Here is a 21,309-nt window from a genome sequence, read left to right as displayed (position 1 = left end):
CGTCTATTGCCACAACCCATTAACGCCAAATCTCGCCGTACTGTCCTAACGGATATGATCACGTCCCACAATGATTTCTGTGATTATTTCAATCAGTGTTCATTGTCTTTTAGCACTGACAACTCTACGCAAACACCGCTGCTCTCCGTCGTTCAGTGAAGGCCGCAGGCCGCTGCGCTGTGCGTGGTGAGAGGCAATGCCTGAAATTTGGTATTCTCACCACACTGTCGACACTGTGGATCTCGGAATATTGAATTCCCTAACGATTTCCAAAGTGGAAATCCCATGCGCCTAGCTCCAACTACCATTCCTTCCTCAAAGTCATAATCACGACGGAAACTTTTTCACATGAATCACCTGAGTACAAATGACAGTTCTGTTGCTGCTGTTGCATGACAGGGACACATGGGCCCCTGTTGTTCGATGGAGTCCAAGCGGGAGAGCTATGCCTCCAAAGTGGCGAGTGTTCGTACGTTGTCCTGTCTTCATGATGATGTCCTTGCAGTCGGCTGGGACGGTGTCTTCTTGACCTATTGGTCACGAAGCAGGTGGGGCCATATGGTTGCCTTAGGTCGTTGCACCAGGTGATCCAGTGCTCGGAGGAGCGGATTTATGGACTGAGCGGACTTCTCATAGAAGAGCTGTGCAGCCTGGCGGAACCTATCACGACAGTAGGTATGTTTGAGACCCGGTTGAGGTCGGTTGACGGGAAGTCCCGAGACAGGTGAAGTGTCAGCCGAACAATCCGGTTCTGGAGCCGTTGTAGTCGACTGGCGTGGGTCTCTGCAGCATTGCCCCAAACCACAGCGGCGTAGTCGATGAGCGGGCGTGTAAGAATGATGTAAAGCGCAACCCCCAATTCAGGTGGTAGCGCAGTCGACGGATTTAGGAAGGGATATAGTTGTTTCATTCTACCGCTGACCTTTCTGACGACGTCGTCAACATGCTGTCGCCAACTTAGTCCTGTGTCCAGCGTCACACCCAGGTACTTAGCTGTAGTGCCCTAAAGTATGGCGGTTCCCCTGATGGTGATCTGCGGGAGGTCGGCTGGGATATGCTTCTTAGCCCCATTGAAGCTAAGGGGCCACCTTCTCGCCCACTGACTAAGTGTGTCAGTTGCTGCCTGCATGCGTCGCTGGAACAGAGCTGCATTCATAAAATGACAGTTCTGGCAATGCACTGCCCTCTTATACCTTGTGTACGCTATATTATCGCCATCTGTATACGAGCCTATCGCTATCCCGTGACTGTTGTCGCCTCAGTGTATAGAGGAATGACGGTCTCTGGCAGTCACGTGTTAACTGCTTCCGGCAGCGCGCCCCACTGATTGTCAGGCACCCCCCCCCTCCCCTTCCCCCTCTGCCGGCCCAATCCCTCCGGTCTCGCATGGCCGCCCCCGCACGCAATCTTCCAGACGGGCTTCTTGCGTCTTGCTATTAAGGCTCCGATCTCCTCGCCTCTGGTGGGAAGAAGCTAGCGTGGCTTCTTGCAGCGCCGCCTTAACTCACCCTTCTTTCGCGCTCTCCGATGCCACCTGCCCTTGCGGCTCGCCTGCGGCGGATCTCTCTGTCACGAACAGTTTTTTCGGATTAGCCGGGCAGGGGGAAGCTCGGCCCTGGGCAGTTATCGTCTGTCGTTTTTCGGCCGCCGGAGTTCCGCTAGCTGTCACTCGCCACGACAGGCGCGGCCCAGATTCGCCAAAGCGCCGTTGTCCGCAGGTGAGGTCAGGCACAGCGTTACTTTTCTTTCCGGAAGAGAGGAGGGGCGGCTTCAATTTTAGCCAGAGTTTAGCGGTTCCAGTGACCACAGATATTAAGGTTTCTGCGAAAACAGATACTAGGAAAAAAGTGTTACTATTGTTATTCGACCTGTGTACATCTCAGGACGCTGAGACATCGTACGTTTATTCATTAATCAGTGCGCACACAGACTATGGTAATGGAAATGCCGTATGGATAGGGCGTCCCGTCGGGTAGACCGTTCGCCTGGTGCAAGTCTTTCGAGTTGACGCCGCTTCGGCGACTTGAATGTCAAAAATGGTTCGAATGGCTCTGAGCACTATGGGACTTAACATCTGAGGTCATCAGTCCCGTAGAACTTAGAACTACTTAAACCTAACTAACCTATGGACATCACACACATCCATGCCCGAGGCAGCATTCGAATCTGCGACCGTAGCGGTCGCGCGGTTCCAGACTGAAGCGACTAGAACCTCTCGGCCACTCTGGCCGGCTACTTGCGCGTCGATGGGGATAAAATGATGATGATAAGGACAACACAAGACGCAGCCCTTGAGTGGAGAAAATCTCCGGCCCAGCCCGGAATCGAAACCAGGCCGTTAGGTATGACATTCCGACGCGCTGACCACTCAGCTACCTGGAGCGGAGACAGACCGTGGTGAAAAAACAATAGTTCCACTTTCGGTCACCAGGCGAAAATATGTCACTGTAGGCACTTAAAGCCGGTCGGCGCGACCGATCGGTTCTAGGCGCTACAGTCTGGAACCGCGCGGCCGCTACGGTCGCAGGTTCGAATCCTGCCTCGGGCATGCATGTGTGTGATGTCGTTAGGTTAGTTAGGTTTAAGTAGTTCTAAGCTCTAGGGGACTGATGACCTCAGATGTTAAGTCCCATAGTGCTCCGACCCATTTTCTTTTTTTTCTTTTTTTTTTTTTTTTTTGTAGGCACTTAAAATGTGGCGTGGGTCAAGGAAAAGGGGAGGAACGATCAAAATAATGAAGACGGTGATGTTGGCACGTATGTTCAGCATATACTCACAAGTTACAACGCACGTTCTGTATGGTCTCCTAACTCAACAACATGTTGCATCTGTAGCACGATATGGTCGACAGTTTGCTCGCAGCCTATCCGGTGTAATCAGAGTGATATGTCACCGTATGGTACCCCTCAGATCAAGATGATCTCCCCACAACCAGAAGTGACATAGATTTGGGTCGGGGGACATAGAAGGGCACAGATCTTGAAATTGCGTAGAGATGATGTGGTCGTTAAGGAAGGTTTCCCGGGCAAATGAAAATGATGGTGTAGACACAATTGCTAGGATCCCGTGTTGCGCAAGGAGGACCTTACAACGTGCTGATGTCACTGCACACCTAACAGGCTCGGGAGGTACCACCCTCTTCGTGAAAAAAGGACTGAGAATGAAGGAGATCACAGCACATAAGCTGAGTGCAGTGGACGTTCCTGCACAACATGTCGCGGAGTAGAACTCTACATGCAACACTTTTGTGCATTCGCGGCATCGTGCAGAGTAGAGTGTGCCTCGTCCGTCCAAAGAATTCCCGTCCACATCTCATCCATTTCCTTGCGTACCAAAAAACGAAGGGCAAAGTTAGTGCGTAGTAACCTACATTGGGGGTTTATTTCGTTCACATTCTGAATCTTGTAGGAATACCAGCGTAAAATTCGCTGCAAAATCTTTTGAAATGTTGGTCAAGGGAAAGAGAATCCTATTATACAGCTCGAGCACTGGCTGCGTAATTTGTGGCATATGTCGGCGAGATTCCCGCAGTGCAGTGCTGCTACTACTACCGTTCTGATCAAACAACTTTACCAGCAGTGTACTGCCTATCTTTTAAATAGCCATTGCATTTCATACAGAAAACTTCAACCTTTTTGACCCTTTACTCAATCATCTCACGAAAGAAATCAACACATGTCGCCAAGCGACAAACAGCATACTGACATCTAAACAGAAAACATTTCACATTTTGACTGTTGATAGCGCCATATTTTCATCTCGTGGTGGAATGTGAAATTCTTATGGTTTTTCAGCATATTCCTTGAGTACACCGATTAATCAACATACCTACGATGTTTCAACGTCCTGTGATATATAAATCCCGCACTGCAACACTCGAAACGCTGTCGGTTTAATTACAACCACCCTTTATGATTTTGTCACATAGGTACAAATGTATTATTTACTTTCCACCGATGTTGATCGTAGAAAACGTCTTCTTAGAGAAAAAAAATGCTGTACGCTGGATGTATATGCAATGAAACTTTCCATTAAAGAACTGAAAATAAATTCAAAAGCATCAAATTCGTACAATAATTACAGTACCTTGTATAAGAGACCATGATTTCGATACCAGTACAAAATTGGCTTCGCTATGAACAGAACGATCATGGAATAAAAAATCAATTTTCGTCGTAGATAAGCGTCACGCCAAGAACTTTTCTTCACCTCTTGGAGAGCTGTTCCTGGAGGAGGAGGAGATCAGTGATTAACGTCCCGTCGACAACGAGGTCATTACAGACGGAGCACAAGCGCGGACTAGGGAAGGATGGGCAAGGAAACCAGCAGTGATCTTTCAAAGGAATCACCCCAGCATTTGCCTGAAGCAATTTAGTGAAGGCATGGAAACCTAAATAGGGATGGCCGGACGCAACTTTGAATCGTTGTCCTCGCGAAAGAGAGTCCAGTGTACTAACCACGTCCAGTGTGCTAAATGCTACGCCACCTCGCTCGGTAGCTGTTCCTGCTGGGGCTCTTGTATATCGTTTTTATTCGTTGCTAACAAGCAGCACTTCACTCGAGACTCGCAGTACCGCTTCTGTTCTGCCTGCAACGCTTCGTCACTCGCATGTTTTCTTCCCCGTATGCATTTCGTACGCGTCTCGGGCCGAGTGTGTAGTTTTCGTATTCCTTCAATTTGTTACCCCCAGGTGATACAGATTAAAGGAAACGTTTCGTCCCCCCCCCCCCCCCCTCCCTCTTCTTTCCCGCACGTCCGTGCCGAGTCGGTACTTTTCATATTCCTCCAGTTCTTTAAACTCAGTGGAGCAAGGCATTAGTGACTCGCCGGGATACGACGAGACAAGTCTGCTCCGGATCGAATCTGCTTCGCAGATTTTCGATGAGGGCTGGTGAGCCGACCATCCTGGATATGGTTTTTTGGCGGTTTTCCACATTCAGATAGATAATTGCCGGGCTGGTACCCACGTCCCGCCACTGATACACAGTACGCAAACACTTAGAAAACGTTATCACATTCGTACGTGAGATCTACACTACACGCAAAGAGTGGGATACATAATTCCTTCCCTAAAAAGGGGGGGGGGGGGCGAGGACGGGGTTACGTTGTTAGGAAGGGGTGTAGCCACCACTGGTACTAACACTGCCAAAATCCGTATATAACAATGCTGATCCCACAGGGAAGAACTAGCTCAACTTTTGCAATGCTGTTACCATCAGTACCAGTACAGTCATGGTGACTAATCATAATTATGTCTTCTTCTCCATTTCCAGGTTTAGACAATACGGCTGTTCCGACTTTTCATTTAAGGTCGCCTTTTCCCGAACGTCTGTTTTTCGTTAGGGATTTTACTTCTTTACAGTGACTGCCGTCCTTCTGTACATTTTAGATGTTGCTTGCATTTCCCCCTATAGTCTTCCACTTACGTAAGTATATGTACCGGGTGGTTGTAATTAATGTGTAGCTCCATACAGAGGTCCAGTGAGGCTGTAATTATCGGGTGGCAACGAAACTTGGTACATTTGCTAATGCGTTAATGCGGAACAGATTTAAGCTGGAAAAAAATTGGTTCAAACTTTGGTCATTAGGTCCAAATCTGGCTTTGTGAATGCAAGAAAGATGTATTGAAATATGTCCATATGGAATGGATTAGGAACGGGACGTGAGCAGAAAAGATGAAACAAATGAGAAACACATAAAGTTGACGTTTACACAATTTGTCATTATGAGCACCGGAAAAGTCGAAGACATATTGCGCAGTGCCTGATTTGCGCTGGTGGGTAAAATTGTTGGTAATTTTTCGCCAGCGTTAATTGGTTCTGGTTTAACGCATTAGAGTATCTACCAAGTTTCGCTGCCATGCAGTAATTACAACTGACACTGGATCTCTATGAGTAGTACACTTCAATTGTAACCGCCCGGGAGTTATTCTCATATTTCATTTAAGGTCCTCCCCCTTCAACAATGTTTGACACATATTAAAAACATCATGTATGCTGCTTTTGTTTTTCTTTTTTTAACCCCAAGATTCACTGCCGTACAGGAAGATAGGCACAGCCATTTTTTTGTAAAACTTATTTTTTACCTTCCCAGGTCTCGCTCTTTAAAGCCTTATATATAATTCCAGATTTGTGCTGAAATTTATTGATTTTCTTCTGTGCGTCACTGCCGTTACTTAAGTTGATATAACCTTTAATCGTAAGTATGTACAGGAGTAAAACCTGGTCATGAAATATACAGGGTGGTCAGAAGCAGTTTAAAAAGCTTATGAGGATGTAGCACGGTAGGCAGTGCCGACAAATAATTGTTGAGAAAAAATTCGATACATTGTGCCGTTCGCGAGTTAATTGGCATTGAAGTTAGCCAATCAGGCCATTGTGCGGGCAGATTCAAGCAGCCCGCCAGATATGATTAGTGCTAGTTTTTCTCACAGCTTTGATGATAGCCCACGAGACTGCTTAGCCTATCGTTCGTGTTCGATCCTTATTACCGCCGCCCTGTTGTTCAGTTTTAGCAAACCAAATGCAGAACACGTTTGGCGGCACAGTGTCTTGAGGGCCGCTTGAATTCACGTGTGCAACGTCCTTATAGGCTAACTTCAGTGGTAACTAACTCGGAAATGGCGTTCGATTTTTTTTTTTTTTTTTTTTTGCTAACAATTATTTGTCAGCACAGCCTACACTGCAACGCCCTTACAGGCTTTTCAGACTATTTCTGACCATCCTTATACCACTCAAACAGCGCATTCGCGAGCGCAGTTATACCCACACCTTGGAGGTTTGACAGAAACAATATTTAGGTGAAATGGTTACATCAGTAAGGAGTAACGATTACTTTTTAACGGTCTCGACAATACCGAATACGTAGCGTATAGCATGTGGCTGTTACTTTGTAGCGCTCGTTACCATGTTCGCTACCGTCCAGAGGAATGCAGCCACACAGTGTCCGCGTACTGAACCTGGAAGTGTGATATGGGCGTTACGGGAGCAGCTGACACCCGCGCCACGGGCACAGAAAGTGCTCAGCCGAACCGCCAGTGTCTGCGTTGCGCTGCAGTGGCCACAGGCCGGAGGCGGGTTTCCGCCCGGACGCATTACGTGCGCGGCGACAGCAGAGCGTGGTCGTTTCCATTAAAGGCGGCCGCCCAGGCGGAAGGCGCGGGGAGATAAGGCCGGCCTGCTGTCTACCTACTGCCTGCTCGGGCAGCGCTTTCCGTTTCACGGGGCACGCCCCGCAGATAAGCGGTCGCCATTCAGTCCCACGTCCGCCGGGCTTCGCGTAGGAGGCGGACTGCCGTGATTGACCGTTACGTGGCTGAGAAACTGCTACACGGACATGATTCTCAATTCTGATTCATCCCCCGTCATTTACTGCCAACTATGGAGGTGGCTTTATCGTAACCGGAATCGGAATAAGATGTGGCGCAGTCGTTTTCTCGAAGTCGGTGGCGGTATTTATTTAATTATCATTTCTAAATAAGAACAGCAATTAGTGCCGGACCGAGACTCGAACTCGGGACCTTTGCCTTTCGCGGGCAATTGCTCTACCAACTGAGTTACCCAAGCACGACTCACGCCCCGTCCCGTCAGCTTTACTTCTGCCAGTACCTCGTCTCCTACCTTCCAGACTTTACAGAAGCTCTCCTGCGAACCTTGCAGAACTAGCACTCCTGAAAGAAAGGAACACAGTTTCATATCAGCGCACACTCCGCTGCAGAGTGAAAAGCTCATTCTGGAGAAATTTTTAGTTTATATTTTTAGGGAATAAAATTAATTTTACAGGAAATTACTTACGGGGCGAAAAGAACGGCTGTGGATTCCGTCATTTAGGATGACATAACTAAGGCCACCTCAAATACATCCAAAGCAGCGACTTACACTGCAGAGACAAAGAAACTGATACGCCTGCCTAATATCGTGTAGGGCCCCCGCGAACACGCAGAAGTGCCGCAACACGACGTGGCATGGACTCGACTAATGTCTGTAATTAGTGCAGCACCATGAATCCTCCAAGGCTTTCCATAAATCAGTATCACTACTAGAGGGTGGAGATCTCTTATGAACACCACGTTGCGTGGCATCCCAGATACGCTCAATGATGTTCATGTCTGGGGAGTTTTGTGGCCAGCGGAAGTGTTTAAACTCAAAAGAGTGTTCCTGGAGCCACTCCGTAGCAATTCTGAACGTCTGGACTGTCGCATTGTCCTGCTGAAATTGCACAAGTCCGTCAGAATGCACAATGGACATGAATGGATGCAGGTGATCAAACAGGGTGCTTACGTACGTGTCACCTGTCAGAGTCGTTTCTAAATGTATCAGGAGTCCGATACCCCTCCAACCGGACACCCCTCACACCATTACAGAGCCTCCACCAGCTTCAACAGTCCCCTGCTGACATGCAGGGTCCATGGATTCATGACGTTGTCTCCATACCCGTAACGTCCGTCCGCTAGATACAATCTGAAAAGAGACTCGTCCGACCAGGCAACATGTTTCCAGTCATCAACAGTCCAATATCGGCATTGAAGGGCCCAGGCGAGGCGTAAAGCTTCGTGTCATATAGTCATCAAGGGTACACAAGCGGGTCTTCGGCTGCGAAAGCCGGTATCGATGATGTTACGTTGAATGGTTCGCACACTGACGCATGTTGACGGACCAGCATTGATATCTGCAGGATGTTGCGGAAGGGTTGCAGTCCTGCCACGCTGAACGATTCTCTTCAGTCGTCGTTGGTCCCGTTCTTGCAGGATCTTTTTGCGGGGACAGCTATGTCGGAGATCTGATGTTTTACCGGATTCCTGGTATTCACGGTACACTCGTGAAATGGTCGTAAAGGAAAATTCCCACTTCATCGCTACTTCGGAGATGCTCTATCCCATCGATCGTGCGCCGACTGTAAGACGACCTTCAAACTGACTTAAATCTCGATAACTTGCCATTGTAGCAGCAGTAACTGATCCAACAGCTGCGCGAGACACTTGTTGTCTTATATAGGTGTTGCCGACCACTACCTGTTTACTTATCTCTGTAACTGAATACGCTTGCCTATACATGTTTCTTTGGAGCTACCGTGTATAATGTTGAAGTGCTAACAGTAATTTATCCATTGTGCTTGTTATTGGTATCTTTTAAGAAATACATCAGACTGTCAGTTGCAATAGTTTTATACGGGTATACACTAATGATCAAAAGTATCCGGGCACCTATTGGTGGACATTAATGTTTCCCCTTCTCTCTATGGCGGCTTCAGCTCTGCTGGACACACATTAGTGATGCGTGCTTCTGTTTGTTGATCAATGGCAGTCATTCACACTTCCTCAAGCGCCGAAACCAGAGACTGTAGGTAGTGATGATGGACACTGGGATCTGGAGTGAAGTCGACGTACTAACTCATCCCAAAGCTGCTGTGGTTCACGTCTGGACTCTGGGCATGTTAATCCATTTCAAAAATGTTATTGTCCACATGATATATGGTCGCAGATGCTATTTTATGACAGGGTGCCCTGTCATGCTGATACAAGCAATCATCGGCTCAGAACTGTTTCTCAACTTTACGCAGTACACTGTGCTGTGAAACGTGTTCGTATCCTTCCACGTTTAACATTTTCTTAAGCATAATAAGGGGACCACGACCAATTCCCCGAGAAGCACCAACATACCGTAACGCAACCTCCTCCATATGTCACTGTAGTTAGCAAGCCAGGCATTCCCCAAACCCAAACTCTTCCATTGGATTGCCACAGGCTACAGCGTGATTCTTCAAGCCACATCCCTCGATCCAGTCATCCAGTGTCCAATGGTATTGCTCTTTACAGCACCTGCCGGCCGCGGTGGTCTAGCGGTTCAGGCGCTCAGTCCGGAACCGCGCGACTACTACGGTCGCAGGTTCGAATCCTGCCTCGGGCATGGATGTGTGTGATGTCCTTAGGTTAGTTAGGTTTAAGTAGTTCTAAGTTCTAGGGGACTGAAGACCACAGATGTTAAGTCCTGTAGTGCTCAGAGCCTTTACAGCACCTCATGGGTCGTTTACCACTGATTACAGAAAGATGTGGCTTACGAGGAGCTGTTCGTTATTGTAACAAGACAGAGCCAGGCCAAAGATGCGAGATGGTGCCAGTGCCACAGAGACTCGCCACTTGCGCGAGTCCCACCGGCGCCACGGGCGGCGCTGTCGATGTAGATATCGACTTCACCTCGGTCAGCTGCCTGCCGAATACAATCCGCAGATGACCGGACGATAACGGACAGAAGCATATTCGCAATAGAGAAGAGCAGCTCTCGTCCACTTGATTATAGATCATCGTCCAGAACAGACTTATACAGGGAATGTCGTTAGTGAACTCTTAGAAATGAACAGACAGTTGTAGTAAATTGCATTTGCTATGTGCTGTAAAGTTTGCCTACGATTATTTTCTCTTAGCCATTGAGGGCCTTTTCTGTTATATTACAAGCAGTGTTGCATACTTAATCATTCAAGTAGTCGCAAAGATAAGTCAACCTTAACTCATTTGTGTGACTTTGTTTCTAATTCGTTGGAGTGTTGTAGTACCTTCGGTCTCCCATCCAGTCCTCCCCCCCCCCCCCCTCCCCACACCCTGGGGCATAGATGGTGTAACAGTGACAGAGAGAAACTGTTTTAGCTGTGTACTGCGCCAGAGACCGTTTTATGAACTCACCAACTCGGTCTCCACAGCAGTAGCGACGAGGCGTTTACAAAATTGACGACGAGTGGTTACAAAACTATGCAAACTCGATGTGTTAGCTGCACAGCTGTAGCACTTGGGAACTCACAAGTGAACCCTTGCGTTCATCTCATGAAAGTTTTTGCAGTACCCTCCCAATGGTCGACGGCCCCTGTCGGTCATTATATGATGTCTATGTCATCTTGGTTTAGTTGTGGTTGTTCCTTCGCGTTTCTACTTCTTAGTCACATCGCCATACGTCAACTTGGGCAACTTTAGATCGGTTGAAATGTCCCTGGCGCATTTGCTAGTCAGGTGTCATCTAATGATTAGTCCACGTTCGAATTCCCTGAGCTCTCCTGACCACTGCAAAATATTTTGCGCCTTCTTTTATACTTGTGGGTCCGACTGCCGTGACACTAGGGCTCCATTCCGAACTACATAGGCATGTTCGAATACTTTTTATCACATAGTGCATTTTTATCTGTAGACCAGCAGTTTTATGAAATTTCTTTTTTATAATGTATGTAAAGACACAAAGTGAGAGCTTGGCATGATGAGTATACCTTTCAGCATACAGCCGCACCGATGCTCCAATAGTATAGCGACATCCACCGTAGACGGAAACCATATCCAGTTTTTGGACTGCGCACCGGCCGTAGTGGCCGAGCGGTTCTAGGCGCTTCAGTCTGGAACCGCGCGACCGCTACGGTCGCAGGTTCGAATCCTGCCTCGGGCATGGATGTCTGTGATGTCCTTAGGTTAGTTAGGTTTAAGTAGTTCTAAGTTCTAGGAGAGAGGTTTGTGGAACTTCATTTGATGGTGGGAAGTTGGTTTCCGTCTCTGCTATGTTGGGATTATTTGATCAAACTCCAGACCTGTTATGTCGTTCAAGTCCTATCGAATACACCTTCCACTGCCACACAAATATGTATATAGTTAAAAAAATTGGTATCATAATTCAGCGGTCGTAAACTTTAAAAATTATTTCTCTCAGTCAAAGCGCCCCCCACGTTTTCCGCTGTAACTTAATGAATACCCCACCTCCATAAACTTGTTTGTTCTGGATGTATATGCGGTGGTCTGATAGATGCTCACCCTGTGTAATGGAAACCAGATGAATTTAAAGAAGAGTCTAAACTAGGAAGTTATATGTAACAAACAGTAACTTTGCAGCTCTGTATGCTTTTAATCCGCTTCTTAAGAGATCGTATATTACTTCAGCTCCATTACAGCGTTTCTTGCTTTCCACTCAAACCGGGATAGGGGACAAATGTGTGGTATTATTGGATGGAATGCACGTAACATTGCATTTATTTTTCTCCACGGCAGGCTATCCTTAGACACTGGAATTCCTTTTAGTCTGTTGTGGTCCCGAAGAAACCTTGCCTTAAATTCATCGACAAGATATTCCTTAACTGTAGAGCAATCATCACCAACATCATCACACTATCAGTATCATAATCATCATCATCATCATCATCATCATCATCATTAACAACTGCATTGCATTTCATTGCGCACAGATTAATTAAATATAAAATGGCTTTAACTTCGCTTTTACTTATTTTCACCACAGTTTCAAAGGTAGGTCCAGTAGATACACTACATGAACTGTCGACGATTCAACGCTTACTCCTTGTTGGGCAAGGATGTTAGCATCTTTAGTTTGACTAAGAGGCTCTGTAACAATCAAACAGGTTATCCGTGTTTAGACTTTTCTTTAATTGCTTCACTGAAAAACTTTACTTTTTATCTTGTGCTTAAGAAAATGAAATTTCGCTAATCCTCCCCACACTGAACAAAACACAGCCGCGAAAAACTTATTCTCCCTCAGGGAACATTACGCTGTTACCATGGAACATAGCCCCTAGCTTCGAGGGCGAGGAAGAGGGTCCACAAGTATTGTCGGGTACGGAACGCACAGCTAAAGCTATCTCTGAAGATTAGAGCCTATAGAGTTACCAAACCGTGGGTTGATGAGTGCGGCATTTCGTCCGCTGTTGCAGATAGTTCTGGGCATTTCTACGGGATTAAGACAGGGTAGTTTAGCATAGGATACATGGGTGTTCGCCAAACCAGGAACATTTCGCACACAGTCCTGTGATCACGGTTATTCACATCTTGGAAGACTAGAATTTCACAGTCTCATCCTGAAGAAGTAGAAGAAAGAGCAATTCCTGGTCACCGAGAATGCTAAAGTAAACATTCTAGATCATGTTCACGGCAACCTGGATGAGAGGTACCAAGTCATAGGTCGAAAAACGCCCCCAAAACATCACAGACTGACTTCTCACATGAACTCCACCCTAAATACATTTCAGGTTAAACACTTAATTGACAACTTGCATCATTTGAAAGGAGATAAAGTCATTATTCGTCGGGCCACAGTATAGCCTCCACCCTTTGTGTTGTTTGAGGCAATAAAGAGGTTCCCGGCACCAGTAATATCCATTGCATGCACATCCTTTGACAATGTTCGCGTTGAAACCTACTGTCACTGATAAGACGCGACACTTTTCCCTGGGCGGTTATGTTGTGTTTTGCAGCCTTGAGTGGTACATCGTACCTTGTAGAAACGTTGGACAGTCTGTGGCGATATACCAACAAGTCGGACTGCTACATTCACGGTGTGGTCACAGGCCCATCCAAAGACGGTAGTTCCTTTCTGCCACTGTCACGTTTCCATGTCGGCCCATCTTACGGCGATGATTCTGTACAATTGATTGGCTCTACTTCACAGCCATGACATACGCCAACTGGACTATCACGTGGACGCCTGGTGCCAGTTCTACCACAGTTTAACACACAATCCTCTTGCTCGTCATTGTTCTACACTGCGTCAGCAGCGCTCCAAGCGGACTGTAAGCTACAGTCTCGAATACGAAATCGGATGAGTGCGAATAGTATCGTTTATACTGAAATACAACATAATTTTTACAATAAGAAACATATTTACCTCCATAAAAATCGGCAATAGCTGAGAAATGACATCTCATTTGTCTTTCTTTAGTTTCCTAAGGACCGTGGAGGGCATGAAACTGTGTATTGCAGGACAGTTCATTTACGATTTTCTTGTAAGCTATAGATATTTACTGAAAACGTTGTTTTCTTTTAAGAACAAAAAAAATGCCTAGTGAACAGCAGAAGAAGTCGTACATCGACTCAAAAACGAGAAGTTTTTCTTCACTACAGTTCCAGTCAAATCAATGAATGTGGAACAGAGGAAATTTGTGTGGTATGCAGTACCTACATTATTTATCCTGCCAAGTAAGCCACCACAGCTGTGGCCGAAGAGGAAACCATGCAGACGTGATAATAAAACGTGACAGCAATAAAAGTCTTTCCCTCACGGAAGAAAACACTTCCACAATCGCTGCTAAACCTCAGCCACAAACGGCAAGAATTTTCAACACATTCGGTTTAGAAGCGAAAGTAATCGACAAAATTAAATATTTCGCACGCATGAACTATGTGTTTATATTCTGTTGCCTCCGCGGAGTAAGATGCGATGATGTACATATTCGAAAGCACTTCTTTATGAATAAGTTGTTGCTCATGTCACTGAATCAGTGAGATTCGGCTGTTTATTTCACGATCATTCACGTCACTTGATAATTCACGAATGCTTGGAAAGAAAATATATTATAGCTATCTCGTTAATTATAATTAAAAACGAACATTAATCGTACAGTTCGCTTTCTCGCCACAGGGACGCAAGTGTTACTCCAACTGTCAGACTGCACAACTTCTATACAGCGAGTGACGCGACTGAATAAATTAGCTCTAGGCGCTTCAGTCTGGAACCGCGCGACCGCTACGGTCGCAGGTTCGAATCCTGCCTCGGGCATGGATGTGTGTGATGTCCTTAGGTTAGTTAGGTTTAAGTAGTTCTAAGTTCTAGGGGACTGATGACCTCAGGTGTTAAGTCACATAGTACTCAGAGCCATTTGAACCATTTGAATAAATTAGATTGTGCTTCTACACTGTTTACAGCGTTGCACATCGAACAGTGTGCCCTATGTACGATGAGTGACTAATATTTTGTCCGGTCAGCTTATGTACGTGTGTGATGTATAATGAGCACTGTATTTTAATGATCTACAAAAATGCCATATGAGACGTAGCGGCCATGTTGAATTCAAAATTTCTGATTGTCTTGGTCACACTGTTTATTGATTGAAACTGCCTTACGCGTTTGGATTATACATAATATTCAAACGTTAAATGGAAAATATTTACGTATTGTCATTAGTCAACGAATGGTTATATCGCAGCCATAACAGAACTGAAACATCTGTGCAGAAGTCTTCCCACACACAAAAGTTTTCGTAGTAGAAACGCTGTTTATACTGAACGTATAAGTACATAGTACCTTGTCATCTATTGTGAGCTACAGACAAGTGCAGACTGGCTCATGATTGTGTGTGTGTGTGTGTGTGTGTGTGTGTGTGTGTGTGTGTGTATGTGTGTGTGTGTGTGTATTGTGCATTAAACCTTGGACCTAGAAACGACGGACAGGTTTCGTCCCGCCGTAGCCCTCAGTGGTTCACAACCCCACAACAGGCCACAGCAGTCCACCCACCCCACCGCCGCCCCACACCGAACCCAGGGTGCGGATCGGCCCCCAGTGGACCCCCGAGGAACGTCTCGTACCGGAAGAGTGTAACCACAAATGTTTGCGTGGTAGAGTTACTATGGTGTACTCGTACGTGGAGACAGTGTTTGCTCAGCAATCGCCGACATAGTGTAACTGAGACGGAATGAGGGGAACCAGCCCTCATTCGCTGAGGTAGATGAAAATCCACATTAAAAACCATCCACAGGCTGGCCGTCACACCGGACCTCGACACTAATCCGCCGGGCGGATTCATGCAGGGGACCAGCACGCCTTCTCGCTCGGGAAGCAGCGCGTTAGACCCACACGGCTAGCCAAGCTGATACCCCGTGTGATCTTAAGTGAATCATCTAACAGTTTACATTTGTTTGTTGCTCACAGCAGAAGAGTAGGTACTATCTACCCAAACATGCCGTATATGCAGTATTTTTAATATGAAGGCTTTTATATCGGCTAAGATTACTCTGTATATGTTTCAGTTCTGTTGTGAATTCAGTGTAACCATTTGTTTGAAATTAATGTATAATCAAACGCGTAAGCCAGTTACAATCAATAAACAGTGTGGGTTATTTGAAATTTTGATTAAAGTGTGTAACAAATAACCATCGCATATGTTACGTGTGTCCTCAGGTCGCAGCAGCAGCACTCGCGAATCGGACAGCTCCGGGTCGTCGGGCCAGGGCCAGGACCGCATAGCGTCGCTGTACGACTCGCTGGCGGCGGAGCTGCGCGCCAAGCTGGGCTCCGGGGGTGGCGCCGGCGGCGGCGTCGGGGGCGGCGGCGCTCCCCGCGCCCCGCTGCTGCTGCCGCCGCGAGACTACGACACGGTACACCGCGCGCGCGGCAACATGGCCGCCGTCGACCTGCGCCGCTCCGCCGCCGCCTCCGCCGCGACGCCGGGCAAGGACGCCACGGCCACGGGGGCGGCGTCGGCCGATGCCGGGGGCGGCTCCTCGGGTCCCAGCAGCGGCATCGGCTCCGACCACGCGCCCTCACCGGACCGGCAGTCCGATCCCCGATTCCTGGACAACGGCGACAGCTCCGGTGAGCACACAATTGTACACTATGTAGCTCCATGACGTAGACTGGTAATGAGGGCAAATAAAAGCATAGAAATTGCTGGCTTTCTCTGTTAATGTAACGAAAGTGTGCTTCGCTCAAAATCTCTTTAAAATCATTTACAGTTTCTTTATTGTTTTAACAAGCACTTTCCTTCAAAGGCTTTTCATAATAATCTAATCGGAAACCTTGATTTATACAAAAAAAGACAAAAAACAAAAACGAAGTACGTGTCAAGTGTTACCCCATAAAGCACCAGTCCGATATTTATCGCTCTTTCACGAGCCTCACATAACGTGTATCAGAAGACCAAATTTTCTTTCCATTCGGTACTGATGCCTATCTTAAACATAAGTATGCTGTGTGACCCCCCATGGGCATGAACATATTGTCTACATATATACGACTACTCTACAATTCACACTCGAGTGTCTGGCAGAGGGTTCATTAAACCACTTTGACACCATTTCTCTACCGTACCCCTCTAGAACAGCGTTCGGAGGTGAATACCTAAATATTCCCATGCGGTCTTCGATTTCTGTTATTTTGTTACGATGATCTTTTGTCATTATATAGGTAAGCGCCAATAAAATATGTTTCCATTGTGAGGAGAAAGTTGTTATTAATATTTTGTGAAAAGATCTCGCTGCAATGAAAAACGCCTTTGTTTTAGTGATTACTTGTGGCTCATGTTGGTGACGCTCTCTTCCCTATTTCACGATAATACGAAACGAGCTGCTCTTCTTTCAACTTTTCTGATGTCCTCCGTCAATCCTATCTGGTAAGGATCCTATACAGCGCAGCAATACTCCAAAAGAGGACGGACAAACGTAGTGTACGCAGCTTTTCCAATGTATCTGTTGCATCTCCAAGTGTTCTGCTAGACTAATAGAACGTAATCTTCAGTTCGATTTTAGTTATGCAATTAATTGGTTCAGGCTCGGCGCGAAAAAACTCACCATCTCGTCAGTATCATCAATCTGTAATTAGATTTTCTGGTTTCATTTGATTTCACTTTCTCACTGTGTTTTCTGGTACTAGCAAGGGAAGTATGAGTGGCTTTACTACGGCCTGTGTCTGTACAAGGAAAATGAATGGTTACAACATCCGTTTTACACAAAACATGTAGGACACTATTGCAGAAGTGCTGAATAAAGCATGTCAGGTTTAAAAGAATGCAAAATCTCCAATATGGGCAACGACTTATAGAATCTCTCGAAATTTAGTACGCACTTCAACGTAGGATGTATTGAACAATGTCCACAACAAAACTATCTCGAAATCTAGAAGAAATTCCGTCCATGAGTAAAGTATGTGAGCGCTAAGAGAAAATCAGTGCCTTCGCTGAGTGATAGCATTGGTAGCGTCAGAAACGACAGCACCGTCAAAATCCTGTGTCATTCTCCACCAATGGCGTCATTAGGATGCTTTATGGATGGACATGTTGTTAACAGTGCTTTCCCTTAGCTGCTGTTAGTTTTCTGAACCTTAGAATAGCTACATCTCATTCACACAGCTCCTCAGTTGGCTTCACTGGGCTGAGTACAGCCCGTTCCAGTCCTCGTACTAAGAAAGAAACCCTTCAGCACCGGGAACCATGGTACTCAGACTGACTGACACTTAAGCTACCGAGGCTGACCATTGTGATGGAAGTTAAGAGTTGAAACTCTGAAGTTATATTGGTGTTACACAGCACCCATGATCAATATGTAGAACGAATAAAAGACCTTAGCATCCGACTGAAGGACCAGAGCCTAAAGTCTAAAGCGCGTAAAATGATTTAAATATTTAGAGATAATACTAAGAACTGAGTTGAAGGGAATGAGCAAGCACACTGGTGTGCAAAAGTGAAGGACGAAACTAACTTCCCCATGGTTTGTCACTGCCAAATTACTTAGCTCGATATAGCTTGGAACATATATTAAAAGAACTGCCTCATTATAGTACTCAAGGTAACTGAAAGAAATGCACAATAAGACGAACAGAAATGGCATTTTTATTCAAGGACAGTAATTACGATGAAGTGACGGTGATTCTTAATGATCTCCTGGACATTACAAACTGTAGGTGTGTGATCATCGCTGACGGAAACTCATATTGTGCTAAGTGCTCCCATGCTGACCACAAGTTGATAAGGAGTTCTTCTGGTAGAGCATTCCATTCCTCTACCAGCCCTGTTCACAACTGCTGGACGGTCGTTGGTGCATATGGGCGAGCTGCAGTGCTTCTCTTCAACGCATCCATCACGTGCTCGAAGGGATTTAAGCTGGGGAAACGGGCAGGCTAGTCCATTCGTCAGATATCGTCTCGTTCCAAGAGCTCCCCTAATTGCACTGTTCGATGTGATCGCGTATTGTCATCCATAATAACACAGTCAGAGCAGAATGCGCTACTGAAAAACGCACGTGGGGATGGAGTACAGTGTGAGAGTAACTTTGACCGGTGAGCGTACAGTGTTCGAAGATTTGGAGCTTAATACCCCCATGCAACATTGTGCCTCTCCACACTCTTAACACCTAGACTACCAAAAAAGATCATGTTCGGCAATGTCCTGGATGCATAATGTGTTCCTACCTCTCGCCTTGTGAACTTCCAGCGTTGTAGACTGAGCGGTTGATTATGTGTGAGATTGGGAGAGAGAGTGTGTTATTTTATCTCAATTTGTCTTGTAGTTCTTTTATCGCATTTTCTACGTTTTAACCACATTCGTTTTAGTAGATCTTCGTATGGGCCCTGAATACTTCGATGTTGAGCTCACTAACTCACTCAAACACACACACACACACACACACACACACACACACACACACACACACACACCAATACTGCTGAACATGATCAGCACTCCTAAAAACAAATTAAGGGCAAGGCTGCTGTCCCTTCCAACAATTGCCTATACATAAGTAGTCTAGGCCACAGTAGGATGTAAACAAATTTTCAAGAGTGGTAGGGTGCTGTCACCGCAGCATAGATTAGCTAATATTTTATGTGCAGTGCAACAGACCGAAGATAATTTACAAAGGGGGCTATACATTTTAAGAAAAATAGCAGACCAATGCGGACTCCCCATAAATCAAAACGAAAGGCATTTCTTGGGAAAACGCTACAACATCCAAAACCGAGATAAATGGCAAAATATTGGAGCAATTTTAACTGCCTTTGTTGTGAAGTACGCCCAACAATAGAAAGCGACATGGAAATAAAGCTTTGAAAATTTAAAGACGTGAAACAAGTCATAGATATCTGAAATATAAAAATGAAAGTAAACTGAAGCTTTACGAAACAATGGCGGTACCGGTAGTACCATATGGAAGTGAGAAGTAGGCACTTTCAAAGAAGCACAAAAGGAAAATTACGTCTGGTTAGTAGAAACTCACGAGGGCAGTCAAAAATTGCGCACAGTCAGACAAAATACGAAACAGAGAAATGAGGTAAGAGGAGCAGTTTTTTGATTTGGAAAGCAAAATAATATACATAAAATTACCTGGTGTAACCATTTAGAAAGAATGCAGCGACATCGTTTGCCTAGAATCGGGAAGCCCACTGGATAGCGAAGTGTCGGACGTCTGTGGACGAAATGGTTTCCGGGACAGGATGCGCAACCTACTCTATGAAGTGAAGAAGATGATTATATTGTAATTTGCGCTAACTATTGCTTTTCAAATGGTTCAAATGGCTCTGAGCACTATGGGACTTAACATCTATGGTCATCAGTCCCCTAGAACTTAAAACTACTTAAACCTAACTAACCTAAGGACATCACACAACACCCAGTCATCACGAGGCAGAGAAAAACTATTGCTTTTATAATTAGTTTATCTGTCACTTGTGTCTGTCAAAGAATGTTTTATCCTATCGACAGTCCACTAGTCAAGAGAAGAGTAATTATCGTCCAGGCTTTTATTTATTTACACCAGAAAAATGTGGATACGGGGACACACGTGAAATGAGCCAGTGCGCGACCTGAACCTGAAACGTATTCTGCGAAACGCAAATGATTAAAACCATGAGTGGTTACGATGTTTTGCTTCGTAGATAAAACGTTATACACGGTGATTCCCTGACGATGTTACAAGCTTTCACTGATGATGGAGAACAGTAAATCAGTTGGAGGTAAGGGACGCTGGTCCACAAGCGACGGAGTCTAAAGATATGAGCGTTCTCATACCTCTGACAGTGGATACATGTACCGGAACATACTACCCAGGTTCTAGGAACATATCCCACTAGTTATTCGTCAGCGGATATTGTTCCAACATGATGGAGCTCCTCTTCACTTTGGACTGGAGGTTCATGAACACCTGGATCATACATTCCCTTAAAAGTGGATAGCCAGAAAAATAGCAGAGTGTTTCGTCGGCAGAAAGTGCACCTGATCGGACCCAACTTGGTTTCTTCTTGTGGGGCCATGTGAAAAAACTTGTCTAAGTGGCGCCAGTCAAGACTGAAAAGGACCCTCTGCCAAGCATTCTCGCTGCCTGTGACGCTGTTCAAACGACACCGCCGATTTTAGAATGGATACGACAGAGTTCTGTGAGACGACGCCATACCTGCATTGATGCCATTTCGAACAACTGTTGTAAATGTAGCAACTTGTGAAACTTGGGCTGGTACATGGAATTCATTATTGCTGCACAGCACTGCACCCTGTGAAATCAAGTTACGTGCGACTTCAGCGGAAATTATGTGAAGGTATTGGGGACTATTCAGCGGCAATTCCGTACGCCATGATCAGGGTGCGGAAGTTGGGTTCAAATGGCTCTGAGCGCTATGGGACTTAACATCGGAGGTCACCAGTCCCGTTGAACTTAAAACTACTTAAACCGAACTAGCCTAAGGACATCACACAGATCCATACCCTAGGCAGGATTCGAACTTGCGACCGTAGTGGCCGCGGGGTTCCAGACTGTAGCTCCTAGAACCGTTCGGCAACAACGGCCGGCTCGGAAG

General features: G+C 46.0%; 1 protein-coding gene across 1 annotated transcript in view; it reads left to right on the top strand.

The window, feature by feature from the left end:
* LOC124545792 (zinc finger protein 503-like) overlaps positions 1-21,309 on the top strand; it is a gene marked incomplete at its 3' end in the record, with an annotated part of 415,142 nt that overhangs the window by 87,250 nt on the left and 306,583 nt on the right. The window contains exon 4 of the mRNA XM_047124739.1: positions 15,931-16,344. Coding sequence (XP_046980695.1) covers positions 15,931-16,344 — 414 coding nt within the window. The remainder of the gene's footprint in view (positions 1-15,930; positions 16,345-21,309) is intronic.

This window comes from Schistocerca americana, chromosome 8 (assembly GCF_021461395.2).
Source record: "Schistocerca americana isolate TAMUIC-IGC-003095 chromosome 8, iqSchAmer2.1, whole genome shotgun sequence".
Classification (NCBI taxonomy): domain Eukaryota; kingdom Metazoa; phylum Arthropoda; class Insecta; order Orthoptera; family Acrididae; genus Schistocerca; species Schistocerca americana.
The sequence above is the reverse complement of the archived record's forward strand: the minus strand, read 5'-3'. Positions and strand labels throughout refer to the sequence as shown.